The sequence below is a fragment of the Zonotrichia leucophrys genome, chromosome 3 (genome assembly GCF_028769735.1).
Source record: "Zonotrichia leucophrys gambelii isolate GWCS_2022_RI chromosome 3, RI_Zleu_2.0, whole genome shotgun sequence".
In the NCBI taxonomy this organism is placed as follows: Eukaryota; Metazoa; Chordata; class Aves; order Passeriformes; family Passerellidae; genus Zonotrichia; species Zonotrichia leucophrys.
This window is the reverse complement of record NC_088172.1, coordinates 103,996,328-104,016,805: the sequence shown is the minus strand read 5'-3', so window position 1 is coordinate 104,016,805 and position 20,478 is coordinate 103,996,328. Positions and strand designations below refer to the sequence as shown.

At 42.3% G+C, this 20,478-nt stretch overlaps 1 protein-coding gene across 10 annotated transcripts; it reads right to left on the bottom strand.

The window, feature by feature from the left end:
- Positions 1 to 882: 882 nt before the first annotated feature.
- Positions 883 to 19,924, bottom strand: PAPOLG (poly(A) polymerase gamma). 10 transcript variants are annotated; one of them, XM_064709766.1, is made up of 23 exons: positions 19,848 to 19,924; positions 17,105 to 17,263; positions 16,952 to 17,018; positions 16,265 to 16,346; positions 16,073 to 16,182; positions 15,447 to 15,500; positions 14,248 to 14,359; positions 13,287 to 13,376; positions 12,569 to 12,707; positions 12,372 to 12,444; positions 12,171 to 12,291; positions 11,780 to 11,864; positions 11,418 to 11,471; positions 9,768 to 9,887; positions 9,399 to 9,508; positions 7,459 to 7,580; positions 7,202 to 7,371; positions 6,209 to 6,297; positions 5,893 to 6,131; positions 4,962 to 5,033; positions 4,317 to 4,370; positions 3,416 to 3,529; positions 883 to 1,135 (listed from the first exon to the last, which is right to left on the bottom strand). In XM_064709766.1, the coding sequence occupies exons 1-22, from the start codon at positions 19,862 to 19,864 to the stop codon at positions 3,431 to 3,433; spliced, it is 2,238 nt and encodes a 745-aa protein (XP_064565836.1). In that variant the 5' UTR covers positions 19,865 to 19,924; the 3' UTR covers positions 883 to 1,135; positions 3,416 to 3,430. The 10 variants fall into 10 exon arrangements, with proteins under 10 accessions (XP_064565836.1, XP_064565832.1, XP_064565831.1 ...); XM_064709762.1 differs by having other exon boundaries at positions 3,435 to 3,529; XM_064709761.1 differs by lacking the exon at positions 19,848 to 19,924 and adding an exon at positions 19,596 to 19,750 and having other exon boundaries at positions 3,435 to 3,529.
- Positions 19,925 to 20,478: the final 554 nt, after the last annotated feature.

Genomic DNA, 20,478 nt, shown 5'->3' with positions numbered 1-20,478 from the left:
TGAGCCGGCAAAGGACACAGCGGGCGGGCAGGCAGGCAGCCCCCAGAGCCAGCCCCGGGACGGGCACGGCTCCCCTGCCAGCCGGGACAGGACACAGGGGGCGGGCAGGCAGCCCCCAGAGCCACCCCCGGAACGGGCACGGCAAAGGACACAGGGGACGGGCAGGCAGCCCCCAGAGCCAGCCCCGGGACGGGCACGGCTCCCCAGTGAGCCGGCAAAGGACACAGCCCCCGGGACGGGCAGGGAGGGAGGGAGAAGGCAGCAGCCGGCTGGGTATGAGCCCTTCGCCTGCAGCCTCCGAGCACGGCTCTTCACTTACTGGAATAACGCACAGGATCACACTCTTTATAAGAAGTGTGATGAGGTAATTGCTAAAATACAGCCAGGAGTTTTTGCTGGTCTTTTCAGGCTCAGCAGCTTATGTCACTCAGTGTTACATAAGACAGGGTTAGTAAGCCCCCTCTCTCCCACAACCAAGTTTAACAAATTTCAAGATACCTTTTTTTCCTCTTTGCTTTTTCCTCCTTAAGGCAAAAAGTAAGTACTCTCACTTTCTACAGGAAACTCAATTGCTACAGCCAAAATGTAGGTGACTTCACATTAACTGCTTCTTCGCTTGTACCTAATGAGTAAAACCACAGATGTTAACTCCTGCAAGGCAACTTCTTGCTCAAAGTTACTGACCAGACACCATTTCAATGCAGAGCTGCTCCTCTCGGAAGAGATTGAGATGAGGGACCCATGCTCAAGCCAGACACCCAGCAACCAGCTAAGAAAGCAGAGAGAAAAGAACAACATTTGGAGGAAGCCTGATAGCAAAGAGCTTCCCTCACGCAGGAGTAACTTCCCTTCCAATCACTTCAACAGAGGAAAACACCCGAGTTGAGTAAGTTTGAACTTTATTTACAAACAGCTGAATTCTAATCTGCAGAGTCCTGGGGCAGCATCGAACTTCTGCAGCATCCAGGGAAACTCCAGAACACTGACGTCACTTGACATCACACTTGACATCCTTATATGTCAAGACACATTAAGATAAGACGTGTAATTCACCAATGGATCAAGTCTGAGAAACTAGTAACCTAAATTCTTCCTGAATGCTCTTCTCAAAACCCTGAACATTCTTCTTAAAACCCTAAGAGTGAGGAAGAAAATAAAATAAAATTTATAAAGAGCAATTAGAAGATTAACCACAAAGCAAGAGCAAAATAAAATGATCTGTGTAAAGGTATACCCATAGCTAGGTTACTTTAGTTGGAGAATAGCTGCATAAGTGCATGTGCTGACATAGAGCCTATGGGAAAATCATCCCTTAAACAGTCTTGGAACACTCATGTGGGAGAATTTAAAAGCATGGGAATATTACAGGACTGTAGTCTACTACAAAACACTTCCCATATTCCTTTTGCTGTTTATCTTATCACCTACTTCAGCTTTAGTTCCTCCAGATTCATGATGGATTTGTATTTACACAGGTGCTGAAGCTGTATACCTACTGTAACTGGCACACAGAAGTGACAATGTTTGAGTGCCACTGGTTTGGAACAGGTCACAAAAAGGAGGCAACCATTTGATAAACCCAAGGTGCAGTTCTGCTAAAAGCTACTTAAGTAATAGGGGTACTGTTTCTTAATTTTAACCTGAATCAAAGATTTGCAGTCTAAGTTTCGGGGGTTTTGGAGGGTAGAAGGAAGAACAAGGCTTAAAACCCACTAAGGTCAATTTCTAAGAGATAAATTGCACTTGAAACAAGCTGGAAACCAGAGAACAAGGGAACAAAAAACCAAGTAGATTGTGATGAATGTAGCCATGCTTTCTCCAAGGGTTTGGGATACTGGCAGCAGAGGGAATGCTAAGGAGTTATGACAAGATAGATATCACCTCTTATTTCTTTATAGTCCTTCACTCTCCTCACTAAGGTGGATACTTAAGATGTTTAGAGCTCAGATTTGTTCTTTAAGACAAGCAACTAATTTTAAAACAATTCAGGGGTATCTTTATCCATCCACATATCAAACTGTGATTTCAGGTGAATCATGTAGTTTGCACAAACTACAAATGCAGAGGGCACTAAATCAAACCCCAGATCTAGCAGAAGCAGGAAAGCACAGCAGTGTTCCTGGTCTCCTCAGATTTACTCTAGCATGGCAGTTTAGTGGTAGATGTGGCAGTGTTAGGTTTACAGCTGGACTCTAACCTAAAGGTTTTTCCAACCTAAATGATTCTGTGACATTAAAATTCTGTAGAAAGCTTTTTTCTGGCACTGCCTTCCTCCCATCCCTTTAGAGTTGGTTTAGTTGTTTAGGTTTTTTTAAGCAGATCCCATCTGCACTAAAAAAAAAAAAAAAGAAAAAGAGACTAAAGATTTTAAATTTCACTTTGAAGATAGTTTTTTACAGTACATACAAAAATACTCTGGAAAAACAACTTACAAGTTCACTTATGAAACCATCAAATGGTAAAGAAATTACAATAGAGAAATAGCACAATACTTGTTTCATATAATTAGAATTTCTCCCCACCCCCCAAAACCCCTAATGCACTTAGCTGGGTAAGCAGTGTTATCAGTTTACAGAACCAGACTCGAGACTAGGACAGGTATTCATGTAAGCATTTAGGACAGCTTTCAGGGTTTATCTGAAACCACTTTCTGCATGCAGCTTGCAGGTGGGCAGCAGTGTCAGGACAGCCTCAGCTGTTGCATGTTTCAGTGCATCTTTGCTGTGTGCTCAGAGTTGGGCTTTACTACCCAGTGACACAAAAAAACCTCTCAAGTCTCATGCTGGAGCAGTCTTGAGACAAAGAAAAGGATCAGATAACAGAGCATGGGACACGCCTGTCTAATCTCCATACCTTGGTAGCATCCTCTGCTGCATCTCCTTCAATACTGAACTCATTTAGGGGCCTCCATGGGAGGCAGCACCTGTGCAGTGCATGGCTGTGCAAGGCAGGGGCAAGCTGCAAGGAAGCTGAGCACCATTGTGAGAGGAGCACAGGAGTGCGTGGTGTGCCAAATGGAAAATAATTGGAGAGAAGAACAATGCACGCACACAAATTAGGCAAGCACAAAGGAACACAAGCACGCTCGGACACACTCGAAACCAGAATGTGGTTGCAGCAACTAATTAACCCTGGTGGTATTTATGCATTCTGAATCCAAGGCACAGGACAGGTTGGCTTTTGTAGCTGTTTCAGCTGGTGACAATTTAGACTTTTTAAAAACTCCTAAAGGTAACTGTTACAAGCACATGCAAAGAGTAGTTCAGAAGGAAGCAAGCATCCAACAGCAGTATAAAAATCAGACCATGATTTCAGCTGGTCAGTTACAGCAGGGCCACAGTACCCTTGTACCTTTGTTAGTAACTACAACACACATTCAGAATAAGGACTGGTAACAAGTGATTATCCTCTTCACCTGAAGATCAACCACTTACCCATTAAGGGTAAGTTTGATGGATCTTTTAATGATACGAATGCTATTTGTTGGAACGGGAGATGAAGAATCTGGCAGTTCTTTACTGGAAAGCCTCTGTAACACACAAACAGATGCCACAGGGGAAAAAAAAGGAAAAAAGGAATTTTTAATTAATTATTGAATTAATTTTAAATTCATTAATTCAGAAGTAGCAGAAGATAAACCCTTTCCTAGCTGAATAGAATATTTTTTGTGTAACACTGTTTATGTACTAAACCTGTATGGCCCAAACCCATTTTTAGAGAAGCCTGTTAGCCTGTTTTTTTTTAAGCACACCACTTATTAATTACCACCATATCCAGAGGAAGAAAATTTTTAATTTTTCCCCTCTGCACAATTCTCTTCTTGCATGAACTGAGACCAGTATATCCCTGACGGGGGCGGAAATTAGCTGGGAGTTGCTCAACAGCACAGTAAAGGAAGATTTTTCTCAGATGCATGGATCAAGAAAACAGAGTCTCTACTGTCTGGATCACTTCCAGGCTTTCAGCCCTCAATTTCACAACATTCTACATGACACAGAGCACTTAGTCACCTACAGACTTCAAAGCTTCCAAGTCTCATCACAGAAATCAGTACACAAGTACTGATAACAGTACAAGAAAACCAAACCAGGACACAAACTCAGTGTCTGAGGGTATGGAAATGTGGTTTGCCAAGTTCAAAACTTGGAAACTTCAGCTTTTGTGAAGGTCATTGCTCAGTTATTTAATTTGTTGGAAGCACAACAGGCAAAGCCCTACTAATCTTCCAACCACCAAGTGTAATGGTACATAAATCTTTGTACATGTAATGAAAACTGGCTCTGCTTTACCTATGAATACAAATGCACAATAAATACCTGTGATCTTGATGTGATCACTGGAATCTGCATGGATTTTCCATCAAGGACACCCTAAAAAAGCCAGAAGGGATTTGTTAGGCAGTATTGCCAGGTTCCTGACTGAGAGGCAGCAAGCTCTGGCAGTGAGGATACCTTAAAATCACACATGCATTAACAACCTCCACCCCATGGGGCGTGGGTTTAGGTATCCTGAAGCCCTAAAACCACACAGACAGTGGGTCAGGTATTTCAGCCCTCACCAACAAGATCTCATCTTTATTTGAGGGTGTGCCCTCAGGAATTTATTCCTCAGTAACAAGCACCACGAATAGCAAAGCTCTCTATATTCCCTCTGAGAGGCCAAAGGATTTAGTCTACAGCAGTTTTAATTTACATCAGTGAATCAAATAGTTTTGAAAAGAAAATTCAGTATTATTTCAAACATGGAAATGAATTAGACACTACCAAATCAACTAACAGTAACATTTAAAAGATAGGTCATACAAGTGTAATATTTGGGGAGTGAGGACTGAAATAAGCTAAACTAAAAAGTGTATTCTTGTTTCCATCAGGAAGTATGCAGAGAATTTATGTGAGGCAGTCTAATAACTAAACTATTGAGCTTTTCAGTTAGTCCACTGAATAAAATCACTTAAAAATTACATTTTTTGTAGCTCTCTTCCTCCCATCTTGAGGGTATCCACTTTCTGTGAAATCCGACTCCCACACGTTTAGCTGGAGGAATAAAATACACAGACTCAAAAGAATTGCTGGGCTAAAATTCTCTATTTGGGTACAGCTCCAGTCAACACATTAAATGTATTAGGGGCCATTCTAAAAAGTGTATTTACACAAGTCCACCGTTACCCTATTTCAAGCCTCTGAAAAAGCCCTACTACCCAAACCTTGAAATCTGTACTTGCAATATTCAGTACTAGATTACAGTTTTACAAGACGATTCTTCGTAAGTGTCAAAACTGAGGGTTCTTTCTCTGGTTGTTCTTTGCTTGTGCCTCAAATCAGAGGTCAAGCTCCAAGAACAGCTACTTAAGGACATTTACACATAGGAATAAAACAAATTAAGTACTGATCTAGAAGTTCCACAAACCAAGATCTAACAAGAAACTCCACAGTATCATTTCAAAAGTAATGACATATCAAGCAGGCTGCTGATTTCTAAAGCAGCACAACTATCAACAGGCACTCAAAAAGCAGCTGCCAGAAACAGATTAGCTCATACTCTGACAGTCATAAGATTCATATCTTCTTTGTTTGGAGACAGTTTTTTCTTGAATTAAGAACTGCTTCCAGATGAGACAGTTCATTCAGCAATTGGCCACTGCAGTAAGCACAGGAGTATTTAGATAACTTGGCACCTGATGAGAAGCAGTCATTAAGTGCCAGATCTTGAAAATATGTTAATAGTTACACATCATATTCATTACAATTACATTCTAGTCCAACTAGAATGCAAATTTAGATTCCCAAATCCTTTGGGGATGTATAAATGCATTCATTTTCAGTTATTTAACTTGTTCTACATCAGCAATCAATACTGCTTTCAACCCTCCTTGGGCTAGCCCCCCCTTCTTGCCTTGTCTCCATCTATGGCTTTTTGGGGGCACTCTCCTGCTGTTGGTGGACGAGATACTTTAGAGCTTGGTGAATAATGCTGCTTAGGTGAAGCACTCCTAGGATCCGTGATTAGAGTCCCACTTAATTTATGCTGCTCTTGCACAAAACACGTTCTGAGTTGACAAACCGTGTCATATCCTGGAATGGTGCAACCAGTGGGAGGTCCCGGTGTTCTTAGTGCAACTGTAGCCTCCATTTCTGTAGGAGACACCTGGCTTTTAGAGTTCGGCCACCAAATTAAGAACTACATTCCACCTACCACTTCAAATACATACTTGGGTCAGTCACAGGAATGCAAAGTCCCTTAGACGTGGATGGCTCAGCTACACTGTTGGCACCACTACAACTCTGACATGCAACATTTCTATAAAAGTCAAACACTTGAGTTATAAAATGCTAGTTTGTGAGATACTGTATATGTCATTTCCAGAAAGTGCATGCAAGACAAACACCAACTCCTTAGCCCCTTGTCAGAGCTCTATTAAACAACACAATCTCCCAGGCAATGTAGCACCACACCATCATTTTGCTGGATTTCAGACTGCAAATTTAAACTCAAGCCTTTTCTTTACTGAGTCTTTATGTGCTGATATATTTCCCAGACTAGTCCACCCAGCTCACTGTGCTGCTTTGAACACTGTTCTGTTCTACCCAGATGTCCACACAATTTTTTGTGGTTTGTTTTTTTTTCATGTGACTCCTACAGTACCAAACATTCTGAACAGAGCAGGTACCAGACATTTGGTAGGATTGGGCAATTACTCTCAAGATTACAAATCCTTCCTGTGCTTAGGGATAAACAGACTTCCCAGGAAGTGGCAGACTTTTACTGCCTGAGCTCTCATACCACTCCACTAAGTCAGCAGCAGCTCTGGTGTTTCTGACACCAAAATCAGTATGTCATTAGAATTTAATCTATTTGGCATTAGCAGTACTTTTTGTTAGACAGAACACTCATTTGCACATAAAATACTTCAGCTTCAAGCTCCCCACTAACCTGTGAAGATTTACATTCAAGACTAAATTTCCCTGGTGTCAAGCTCTCCATTCCTACATGTTCATGGATATTACTTAGATTTTTTTCAAGGATTCCTTTAACCTGGTCTCCTACCACATGCCCAATGGAGATTCCAGCTTTGTTCCTGAAGCTCTTAGAGCCCTCCAAATGCTTATGATCCACATAGATCCAAACTAGAAACCCTAGACTCATTTACAGTGTGAGTCAGTTAAAAGCAGCTTCTCCACAGTTCCAAGGTTATGGCACTAACCTTTCTGTCTCTGCTGTAGAGATGTCCAACTTAGATATCTTATTTAACGAAGAGGAATTAGAGGGTGTTCTGGAACCTCTGTCTTTGGAACCATCCGAACAGCTTTCACCTAAAGAAGACCTTTTGCACTGAAGTCCACTATTATTTTGACTAATATCTGACACCCTTTGCTGAAACGACAGTTAAAAAATAAAGTCTTCAAGTAATCATTAAAGCTTTTATTAAAAATTACCAGAAGCGCTGGATTTTTATTATACCTTCTTTCTTTTCTGTAAGGTTCCTGCTGGCAAAAAATAATGGAGTTGCTTTCTCTTCACATAAGTTGCCTCAATCTTCATACCTTCCTTTAGGATGTTGAGGGCACTGGCCTGCCTGTAAACTGACATCAAAAACAGCATTGGAGCTTAGTGGGGATGTTTGCATTAGTGTTGGTCAGTTATATTTGGTTTATTTAGAAACATGTCTGCCCAGCCCAAATGAAGAGCTCCCATATTAATTTAACACAAAACACTGCCCAAGCACTCCCATCATCACAAAAAGGTGACTGTGACCTGTGATGCCCATTTCACACTCACTACAGCCCAGCCACAACAGCTGTTTGAGTTCAAATTTGCATTTATAAATTCCATCTGTCCAAGAAAGCCAGACTGGGTTTTAGGGGCATCTGACTTAACAGACTCGCTACAATTTAAACAGGTTTTTCCTCAGCTGCCTGCAAACAGCCTTTTATGCAACTGGCAAAGGCTATAGCAGCACAACAGTTATTACAGAGTTAAGGCACATTTAGATAAGCTTATCTAACTGGCCTATCACTGGGGCATAACTGGAAAGTCAGCTTACTGACACACAGAGTGGGAATCAAAGCAAGGATATACAACCCAAAGGCTTTCCACAGGAGACCAGAAGTGAAGTAAAAGCACAGATGAGCCCACACACCAGTATGGACAGTTCCTCCAAATGAAATTCAATAGTTTGTATGTAAAAGGGAAATAAAAGTTCACTGAACAAAAGCCCTCCAAACTGAGCCTTCTATTCTTGAGCTCCTCAACTTGAAATTAATCTTTGTCCTCTAAAACTATTCTCTCAAAGTCAAGGCACATGGTAACAGCTCTCTAGCACAGAACTACTGGTTCTCCCCACACATTCCAAAGGGTTTGCCACCTCTGAAGGAACAGCTTTTCTGTTCAATTCCCTCTGGATTCACACCCCACACCCAGCACATACCACAGGCTGTGCTTCACTAAATAAGAGCACACAGCTACACTAGCAATGTTTGTGCACAGAGGATTTACCATTAGTTCTGGCCTCTCAGCAGCACATAAATCTCATTAACATAATTCACATTTGCTACTGAAGTGTAGTGCCACTGGATGTAACATGCAAGTGCAGATAGCAGTGCAAGTCTGAGGACATCACCCTGCCTGGCTTGTAACTCAGATGAGAGTTCTGATGCATTTTCTGAGCTTTTGTCATATCCCAAGCACGACCTATGAAGAAGGTTGGGTTTTACTGCTTTTACTCGTGCCATCTGAGCAAAACAACACAGAAGTCCTGCTGGTGCTATGGATAAACTCCAACAAACATTTACAGGATGACACTGTTTAGAACTCTTTGTCCAAACACACTTGTCACTCACAAGAATAGCCTAATTTCCTTATTATTCTAGCATTATCTAACAACACCTGCAATATTAATTTATTTCTACATCTATCAAAAGTACTAAAAGATTATGAACATGAAAATTTACATGCAAGACTGCATCTAATTACTGTGTGACAACCCTGCGACTTCCACAGTTCTGGGATCATATTATACACAAACTGTCTTGGAAAAATACCATCAACAATTCCTTTTAGAGCCTGACACAGTCACATCCCACTTCCAAAGTTCAACATCTGACTACTGTTTGACAAGTATAGCTACCCCAGCAAATGGGCATCCCGGGGCTTCACAGCTGTCTCCTACAAGAAATGCACTTTTGTGAGGACTTCTTTCACATATGGTACATGGTGTATGATTGTAACACACTTTTGTTTTAAGATGGCCTTACTGTGACAAAGTGTCAACACAATGTGTTTTTGAAGCTAATCTTTTATATGTTGCCATCTAATAACAAAAGGAAGTACTTGGTGAAGCAATTTCCACTGGAATAAAAAGAATGACACTCTACAAGTCTAAAGCAAAAAGAGAGCCTTACCTGTGTCTGTGAATGACTGTATCCCATGTGTTAGATCAACGTTAGTCTTTACTGCACTTTCTGCTTTCTTAAACACAAGCCCAAGAAACCACATTGATACAAATCCACTCCTAAAAAGAGAAAATTCACAAACCTGAGTTGGGCTCTGATAGCAGTCACTTGGATTCTGGTACATTTTATTTGTTCATTTTACAGCCAGCCCAGACTTAATTTCTCAGAGCACTTCTCCCTGAAGTGCTCCCTTCTTTAAAAAGATTTTATGTGTTCAGGACCCTGCCAGAGACATACTGAGCCTCTATCATCAATGAACTGAGGAAAATGAAGATACAATTTGGCCAATGTGTACTTCAGAAAAGCAAAACAACTCACTGTTTATAGAGGACTTCATTGCCAGGGAAAGACTGTGGCTGCACGTGTGCAATAGTTATAAATTCATTCCTTTCCAAGTTTCCAACCAGCACACGGATTTTAGACTCCACGAGGCCAATCCTAATAAAAACAAGAGGTATTTATTAATTTTTAACTGTATCCAGCTCATCAGTTAGATGCCTTTTTGTAACACAGTGTTAACCAATCAACAAGGACCAAGTTTCATACAGCTGAACAGACACCAAATCTTTTATATCACATACACTGTAATTTGAGATGTTTTCAGTGACATTTGTGCTTTTGTTTCTAAAGACAGAGCCAAGTAAGTTTTACATGTACTCTGCACAGTTCAGATACAACACTCCCACCTGCAACCTATGATGAAAATAACAAGGAGCAGATCCCAGCACCTCTGGGGTGCAGCAAAACTCCTTTTTTTCAAGGAGAACAGTGGTTTTGGAAAGCTCAAGCACAGCTGTTCAGTTACACCCCAGTAAAGATGCAATTCTTGCAGAAAATCAGCGAAAATGTAAAAACAGTTATTTTAATAAACAAATCACCTAGCCAACACTCCCCTCAGAAACTTCCCTAAGAGATGAATCATGACCACAAGGGCTTTAATTTCAATAAAGTACTGGCATTTCATCCTTCTGCCTAAAACTCTGTTAACTGTAAAAGCAGTCACAAATCTGTATGGTCTTCAAAAATATCTTATGTTGATGAATAACAGATAAGTTATCTATTTCCAAATCCACTCAAGAATTGGTGAACTAAACTTTTCCTTATAATAGACTGAAGCAAATTTATCTTCTGCTTATCATTTTCCCAAGCTGCAAAACTGGAAAATTTGCCTCTATTTCTGTCACTGAAAAAAGCAAACCCTCAGCTCTTACCACAGGCAGAATTTCCCTTGTCTTTATTGTGAGGTACAATAAGCTTTGTTCACTCAAGAATATTTCACATTAAAAGTTATTTGGCCCTCTGCCCATACACCTTGTAGTACACAACTGTGACTGATACCGAGCTGCAGCTGATAAGATTTTTAGGTGAATATTTTAGAAAGTTCAGATAAAAGGTATTACTTATTAAAACTATTTTGAAACATTAAGCTATCTTTTAGAGATGGCACAAGAGTTATTTGACTTAAGGCAGAGAGCAAACTTTGAAATAAAAGTGCCCTCAGAATGGGAGTCTGTTACAGAGAGGTGTTTTGCTTCCTTACTTGAGCAAAGCAAGCAAAGTACTAATTTCTTAACAAAGAAACCCGCTGGAAAATCAATGAACACACATTACAGTGCCTCAATTTCTCACTATTTCTTCTTATTTCAAAATTCACAGTGACTCAGCACATCTACATGGGTTAAATAAGAAATTATTGGCAAATCTCCTTTCTTTAAAGAAAAGCAGGTCTGGAATAGGCTGACTACACACCAGTGCAATCTAGTCCTTAAATATTACATTAAAACTCTTTATGAAAACAAGTGTAAGGCTCTAGAACAGTGGTCTTCAAAGCAGGGAGGGAAGGGGGTGCATTCCATGCCTAGCTGCATAGTTACAGACTTTATTTGTTAATACAATTAACAAAAATATGGTGCAACATGGAATTGAGTTTCAGGTTTGCACTGGAGCCACATTTAAAGCAGCACTTACCAGTTCAGGTGATGCTCTTCTGTAAAGGCACTGGCAGTCAGCACAATGTAATGTCTGGAAGAAAGGCAAATGAGTGCACTAGCTCAAGATTTTGTTCTACATTCTAAACATCAGATGATTTTTTTTGCTTGGTAAGAAAAATGCTGTGAGTGGCATAAGACAGCTTTTCCCATCTTCCCTATGCTTATACGTACCAAAACTTATATGATTACTTCCACTAATCATACTTATATGATTACTTACTTAAAAGCCCTAAACTGAAACACATCAATCCAATTTTCTATTTAGACCCCAAGTTAAAACTCATCATGCTAACCACTAAGCAAATAACTTCAAGTTCAGGCAACAGATTTCATACATACTTGTACTTCTGAAAGAAGTTCAGTGGTTCAAAGAGCTTTGACCAGTCTGATTTTCCTTTGAGAATCTCATCTGTAACTTCAAGACCTACAAATATGGTTGAAAATCTGATCACTATTTTTTTAAATCTCTTTCAAAATCTCTTAAAAAATCTTATGACTTTTTAAAAAGTTTAGAAGATTGTAACAGTAACTGACAGAAAAAAAAAAACCTAGGAATTCCCCTGACAAAATGCAGATCCCACAACAGCTTATTGGAAAACTTATTCCCTGCAATGGGCATATTTCCTAGAGCAATCTTAAACCTAGAGCACCTCACTGAACAAAACCAATTCAGATGGCATGGTTTCACGGAGGCAGGATGAGGCTGTGACAAGCACAGATTGTACTTTACCACGCTGGAACTCCTCCACCATGACTGCCCGTGTGGACACGGACACGTTGTAGGTGGAGTTCTGCTGTGGGTAGGCTGGGGTGATGATGGGCATCACGTGGTACCGGTCTGATGGGTTTACCTGCGAGGTAACAGCAGCTCTGCTCAGCACCAGCCAGGGCACAACAAACTTTCACTGCCTCTGACTGCAATGGTACCTACCCTGGGGTCCCAGACTGGTAAATTAAGAAAGCTCTCTTCCAGTCGTTTCAGCAATACTGGCTTTGGCCAATCCCTATAGAAGAAAAAACAGTGAAGCATCCACTTTAAGCTCTGCATGGGCCCCTCTCAATGTACTTCTTGAAATAAATAAATACAAGTGTTACTTCTTTATGCAAATTAAAATAATCAGCTTTTACCATTTTGAAAAAATCAAGAAGAACTTGTTAACGAGAGTAGAGGCCAAAGCATTTGGGTAGAGTTGACATATTCTTGCTACCAGCATGGCCCAGGAGACTCCACCAAGAAATCCCATGATGTTGGAGTAAACACCACGTCCTGGAAGGGATACCACACAGTTAGTCTGAGGTCTTTCAAATTTGCAGCACCAGCTGCACAATCTATAGAATACTTAATACATTTCAGCTTCCATGTCATTTATTTTTGCAGTGCAGCAAGGCCAAATTGCTGGTCCTTACAGGGATGAGAAAAAGAATCAGTACAACACCACATCCCAAAATATTGCTACTGTGAAACTTGCTTATGTTGCTACACCTACTGCTTCACTTCAATTCCCCTTAAGAGAAATTACTAGAAGAATGGCAGAACCTTTCTCTAGCCACGTGGGCAAATGGGACTTTCTTATTTCTTTTACACTTAATTGAGAATTTTTATCATTTGTAGTCAGGTTCCTGATAAGCAACGCAGTAGTGTCTCATAAGCACTCCCCTCTTCTCTGAACTCCATCTCCACTACAACACATGGAATTTACCACATGAACAGACCATGAACCTAAACTGAAAGGCTTGTAATACAACTGCTGTCATTTACATAGCAACCCAAAGCTGAGGCACATCCAGCAGTGAGCATGAGGTGCCTCTGAAGGGTTTAAAGGCCACAAAGCACGCTGGCACTCACGTTTTGCCCACAGTTTAACTGCACGGAGCGTGAGGCGGAAGTTCTCCAGGTTGGGCACCAGGCGCAGAATTTCATCTGTGACCCTGCTGCCTGCGGGACAAAAGGGGAAGCACACGAGTTCCCAGCAACAGGCACAGCTCAGGAGTTCCTACACTGGATCAACAGCTCATGGTTCAAGTCTAGGAGAACAGGTCTGGAGTACTTGCTTTGTATTAAATTATCAATTTCACATAACCTTCAGCATCACTTTAGGTATCTGGTGCCCTCAGCAGCTTTGTTTAGACTGCAACTAACAAATTTTAAATAAAGCCTCCCCACAGGATGTTTTGGCCATAAACTACAACCCAGGAAGCTCCACCTCAGCATGAAGAAGAACTTTACATCACAGGGTGGCAGAGCACTGGAATGGGTTGCCATGGGAGGCTGTGAACTGTCCCTGTCTGGAGGGATTCAAAACTCACCTGGACACACTCTTGGGTCAGCTGCTCCAGGTGACCGTGCCTGAGCTGGGGGGTTGGACTGGATGATCTCCAGAGGTCCCTTCCAACCCTAAATATTCTGTGATTCCAGAAGCTAGGTTTCCTCTGACAGCCAGCAACCATTAAACCAATTGGAGCTAAACATTGAGCAAGTCAGACTTCAGGTATTTTAATTCCTTTTTTTTTTTTTATGAACAACATTGTTTATCCTTCATACATTTTTATCAAGTGCCCTACTTAGTCATCTGAATTTCTGGGGCAAGCTGGAGCACCTGCTCACAAACCAATCAAACAAACATGAGACACAAGTCTATGTAAACACACAACTCCTTGAAATACCTAAATTTAGGCTCACTGGTCACCTCCTCAGAACTCAAGTACACTGGAGATCCGTTTCTGCATCCTGTACAGAATGTGGGTTGTGCAATGTGCATTGTGTGCCAATTTAAATGTCCCTACAAGGGTGTGCAGAACGTGCTCACCATTCAGGCTCCGGATGCACCTTATATCCAGGCTCTTGAGGCACGAGTCATCCCTGAGATCCAGATCATCAGAGACTGTGGGCAGAGAGAGCTTTGCAAACACGAGGTCAATCTTCAAGAGAAAAAGGGTCAAACATGACTTAGAATGCAGCACTGCTTGCAAACAGGACACCAGGGAGGGACACTTGGTCATTCACGTGGTTAACATTTGTATTTACAATTAGGGGACCACAGATAAACATTTATTTGCCAGAAAACAAGAAAACTGCTCTAAGTTCCCTATTTGTTTACAAAACCACCTCTTTTTTTTAAGCTCAGGAAAGGAAGAGGTTTTTGGTTTTTTGTTTGGTTTTTCTTTTTGGAAAGATTATTCTAAACTTAGCACTCCTACTAAAAGGAAATTTTTAATTACCCATAAAATTAAGACAAATTAAAATCACCTCAACTATACTTCAACAAATGAGAAAGCATTTCCTTTATGCTGTAAGGCCTTAAGCATCTGGTTTTTAGTACAACCTGGGGCAAGCAAATGATTCTGTGAATGTCTGTAACAGACAAAGGCCACAAAGAGGTCCTTGAGTGTCTTCATGATAGTAATTACCAAGCAGTAACTTGCTTAGGTATTACAGCAAGTGGGTATTTATTCTCTACATGAAATGTATTCCAGATAGAAGGATCCCTGCAGCTGACAAACAGAGGCAGGAGTCCAGTGAGTAGTTCTACTTTTCATTTTCCACGTTGTTTGTCTCACAGGGCCTTTATTTTTGATTTGCAGCAGCACATCAGGCGATTTGAGCAGGGAAGCACAACAGAAACATCCCCTGCAGAAAGGGAGCTCTTGTCAGAGCTCAGGGAGTCACAGCAAGGACACTGCCTCTCCTCCCACTCTGCACATCCTTGGGAGATAAATGCCACCCAAGCACGCTACCCTGGCCTGCAGCACGGCTGTAAAAAGAGATGGCACTCATGTTCCCACGCTTGCCAGGGGATTATTTTCCTAGAAGATCCCATTTTACTTCTTCTGGGATAGGTTACAGTCTGGGTGTTTAATTACAGTTCCCTAAATGTGCTGCAATGTACTGATAAACTTATACAACAGCAGGATCATAAAATCCTGAAAAAGTTATCCCACTCCAAAGCAGGAAAAAAAAATCTCACTTAAAGGTGAAAAAAACCCAAATAAAAATTAAAATTCTTACCTCAATGCCATCAAACTCAAATTTGATAACAGGTACATATGCATCCTCAATGGCCTGTGAAGGAGAGGATATCTCTAATAAGACATCCTTTTGCTACTTTAAATTTTTTCCTACACTGTGATAAAATACAGAATTTACACTCAACTACTCAGTACAAAGACCGAGTTCCTTCCAAACACAAAAAATGCTAATAACTCTCAGGTGGGATAGCACTGTTAGGGTACCAACACTAGATTTTAATAAAAGATTTTATTAGGCAAGAGATTGAGAGGCTGATTGTGCGCTGTGACAAACAGTGCACAACAAGCCATCAGTATCAGTGGCTGCAAGCCCTTCCTACACCCAAGGTGAAAACACAGCTTCCAGGGACAGCCTTGCTTTTTGACTCATTGCCAAAACACAGGGAGGGGAGAGGCACCACAAAAACTCTTTTGAGATGTGCTCACTGGGGAAAGGAGCCAAGAGCTGGACAGCAACATTTTCATGCTGCATAAGCCAGTGTATTGGAGGGTACTCAAAATTGATTTAATTTTGGCTTGTAAGATATTCACTACCAATGCAAGTCTTTAACATGAACATTTTTACTGCAAAATTTAGACAATCTATCAAGCAGAGAGTTTACTCACTCTCAGGTTTTTTACTTCCTCTTGATTCTTCAGCTTTTCAAAGAATGACTGAAAAAAATCTGATCTTTCCACGTGACTGGGAGCAACACAAAGGGCATCGATGTCTGAACCTGCAGGGAGATCCCATTGCTCCTGTTACTGCTGGAAGCCACTTTCCAACACCAGAGCTATGACCAGCTCTGAAAGTACTACCTTTGGTGTGTACTCCAAGTCTGTAGGAGCCAAATGTAAATATTTTGCCACCAACTTGTTCTGTTATTGAAGGGGGAAGATTCTGTGGGTAGAAGAGAAAGTTTAAGATGCACATTATCCTCTGTGCATGTAAGTTGTTTAGAAAAACTCTAACAGCCTGCACAAGCAATGTCTTCTCACTCCCTTACATTTTAGTTTACTAGGTTTTGATTTTGTTTTTCTGAAATAAGTTGAGCTTGCAACTCCAAAAAAAGATTCTAGGTGATGTAGCAGTTCTTCTATTAATTTATACAAATTAAGACCTATTATTAGATTTCCCTGCAGCAGAGGCACATAAACTAACACAACCTAAGAGCCATTCAAAGGACATGTCTAGAATCATCATTTCAAGCTAGACTGAGTGCTGTAGGCTGTTTGGGGCAAGATTAGTGCCAATTTCAGCATCTTTCCCATCCACATTGCCTTGTTTTGGCTTTGTTAACTGATTGAGCCAGTGCAGGAATTTATTCAGTTTCCCAAAGACTGTGAGATCTTGAAATATCTTTTACAACTTATTTCAGTGGCAGTTACTACAGCTCTGCTTGATATTTAAGAAGTTAAAAGCTGAACTTCAGCCCAGATCCAAGCAGCCTAGCCTTTAAATCAAAAGGTTTCAGCTGTTTTGACAAAAACAAAAAAAATTCTTACCTTGCTTTCAGCAAGCTCTGAAATCCATTCTCTGACAAAGTTATTCAGTTTTCCAAGAACAGTTGTCCTGTAAAGAAAACTCATGCTAAGTTTGCTTAAAAAAATAAAATAAAAAAACCCCCAAGAGGTTAACAAATTTTAGCCTTGTTATACCTGTGATAGAGTTCTTCCTGATCCTCAAACACCCCAAATGGCTTCATTGCTTCAATCAGCTTCTGAGTATGGATGTGGTCTTTGTCACTGGGAGGAGCCAAGCTAATTGGAGAGGTAAGTCCATAGTGCCCTTGAGGCTGGTTCTGCTGCCTGGAAGTACTGAGAGAAAAGACAGGAATGAGTACATGAAACAAGAAAATCTTTTAGGAAAACACCCCTTAGCTTACACTTCACAAATCCATTTCTGCCCTTTCACCCCATGTTGAGAGAAAGGAGGAAAAAATCTTGCTTATCATTTTTATAACACTTGACTTCACTTAGAAGTCACAACTATTAAAAAAAAAAAAAACACTTATGGATGTAAGAAACCATTCAAGATGCTGGCACCTTAACACAATTTATTTGCATTGCTCCAGCCCATCAGAACTGATCACTGGGAAATGAAAAGGTTTGAAACCCACCAAGGACAACCCTACAAGTTTTGGACACGTTGGTTTCAATTTAAGGATATTCCAAACGGTTTCCTGCTAGCACCAAACAAAACAATTCAACACCTTTTAATTAAACATTTTTGTTAGGTTTCTGCTGATTCAGGAAGGGCTTTATAGTTGATTGTAAAGCATATAGGTCTGTTAAACAGAGTTGATGCAATGAATTTGGTGCATTACTATATAAACCCCTTGCTTTAGAAAGGGGAAAATGGAGAAAAGCTCCTTATTTTGCATTTCCAGCTGAAACCAGGAAAGGAGTGGGACTGGAGGTAAAAACGGTGCTTAGTGCACCTCTACAGAAACACCAGCACCAAAAGGGGAGACACCCCAAAAAGTCTCATCATGCTCATCAGGGTCCAGACCCTGAGGCTCAAGGGATTAACTGTGCCATTATTTAAGCAGGATATTTCCCTCCTTCACACATGTACAGCTTCAAAGATCAGCTGGGTTAGGCAAAACATATCTATACCTATTTAAGTTACCTGACCCCATTCTGGCTGGAAAAAATTAGGAAATGCTCAAAGACAAGCTTCACCACTTGATTTTTAAGAAGACAGGTTATTGCACAGCTCTTTATTTCTAATTGTCGCCTTTACTCCCTCTCCTAAAGAGATTTCCCTCTCTTTAAGTATCCTTATGCAATTACACACAGAGCTTCTAGTCTCTGTAAGCCTTTTTCAAACTTTCTTCTCTGTGCTTTCCAAAAGCTGAGGAATCAGGCATTAGGGCTGTAGTGCTATCAACAGGTGTCTGCAGTCAGAAAAGCTGTTTATTTACAAGCCTAACCAGGCCTTGACCTAATTTACCTTGTTTATAGACATTGACAATTTCCACTTCATAAATAAAAATATTCATAATGAATATTTTCCTTCCCATGATATCATTTTCATAACAAATACAGAGGAAAGCCTGTGCTTAATTGCTGTGCATTACAACTAAATTAAAACACCTACAGCAGCAACTGCTTCCATGTTTTATGCATTGCTTGCATTGTACAGCTTGCACTTCATAAAGCTTGCACAGAACAAGGACAGGATTTAAACTACACCAGCATTTAAGATGTTTCCAAGGCACAAAAAGGCACCACCTGCCTTTCATTGCCTCATTCTGCCTACAGATGATATAACTGGAGATTGACGTAAAGCACAGTATCAATTAGATAAACCTAATACTATTAGCATCAAATATGTTTATTTTTAATTAAATATTATTCATATAAAATTCCTCCAGTCAACAGCAGGTATTTTTCAGCTGCTTACACATATCAGTGATAGTTTGACCTCACACCTTAAGAGGTGAGGGAAGCAGCACCTGGTAAGTTTCACTGAGTGAAACTGAACAATTTGTTGCCCCTTTTGGAATAAGAAATAAACGAAGTCCTACTTTGCTCTCTCAAGCATATAAGCACATAATTACGGATCTTATGGATCCTAACACACATGGCACACCACCCATTCACCCACCAGCCTTCTCTTTAAACCAGAACCCTGCTGCACTTTAATATTTTGCCAAACCTTGCTACAACCTGTGCACCACAGCAAAAACCTAAAATGTGTATCTGCTCTGGTAAGCCACGCTTTTACACAAAAAAGCCGTCCTAAACGGATTTATTCCGGGTTTTGCCCCTCACTTATAGCTCCCCAAGCCGCAGGGCGTGTCTCCCCACACACCGAGGGTCGGGGGTAAGGTGGCACAGGCCTTCAGCCATCGCTGCGGGGCACAGCGAGCACAGCCCGGCTCCTGAGCCACCAAACCAACAGCAGCACCCAGGCAAAACAAGGAATGAGGAAAATCCCCACCACCTGGGACCTTCATCGAAGGGAGCCCAACTCCACCCTTCACCGCTGCCGCACCAGCTCATGCTGCGCGGCGCCCGCGGGCGGCTGTGCCGGCTCAGCGCTCCCCGTGCCCGTCCCCGAGGCTCGGGCAGCCACTGCTCGGCTCTCCTGCGCAGGGCTCCGCAGGACGCGCAGCCCCAGAGCAAGGCGCAGCCCCGTTACCGCCGTTCCTCGCCGGCCATTGCCGTTGCTTGGCGACGGCGTCGCCGCCACACGCGGTGAGACCCGGGCGAGGCAGCCCCGCCACCCGCACTCCACCATTTATTTCAACCGGGAATTCCTGCCCTCGTGGGCGAGGGCAGCTCCGGCCGCCCGCGGCCCGCCGGGGCCCCTCGCGGGGCGGCTCCGGCGGGTGTCCCCCCCCGGCCCGGCGCTGTCCCCTCAGGGCACGGCGGGAAGGCGCCGCCGCCTCACCCGCGCGTCTCCTTCATGGCGCGCGCGCACAGCCCGCGCCGCCGCCCGCGCTTCCCGCCCTTCTGCACCGCCGCCCCCTTCCCGGCGGCCCCCGCGCCGCCCGCCCGCCTGCCTGCACGGCGCCCCCTGGCGGCTGCTGTGCGGTGTGTCCCCTCACGGCGCCCCCGCCGTCCCCCCGGGCTGCAGCCGGGGTCCCTCAGCACTTCTGGGGGACGGTGCTCCTTCCCCGTGGGCGATATTCCTTCCCCGAGGGGGATATTCCTTCCCCTGGCGTGACAGACCCGCCGAGCCGGGCTAGTCCCCGGCATGAGGCAGCTTCGCATCGCACCCTCACTCCCACAGGATGCTCCCGCTCCTGACATCTCCTTCCAGAAAGAAGGGATAAAAAAGAACGGGAATCTCTCCTGAATTAGGCTCCTGACAGCTTCCTGACATCCCCTTCCAGAGAGGACGGGTGAAAAAGCCCTCAGAAATCGCTCTTGTATGAGTTTATTCTCATCCAGTAAGTGCAAGTGCAGCATCCCTTGACTGCAGCTGGTATGGGTGGGATTTAACACATTGCCAATGTCAGTGAACAATACCCCCCACAATGTCATTGCCATTACATAATTATCACAGAAACACTGAGTGG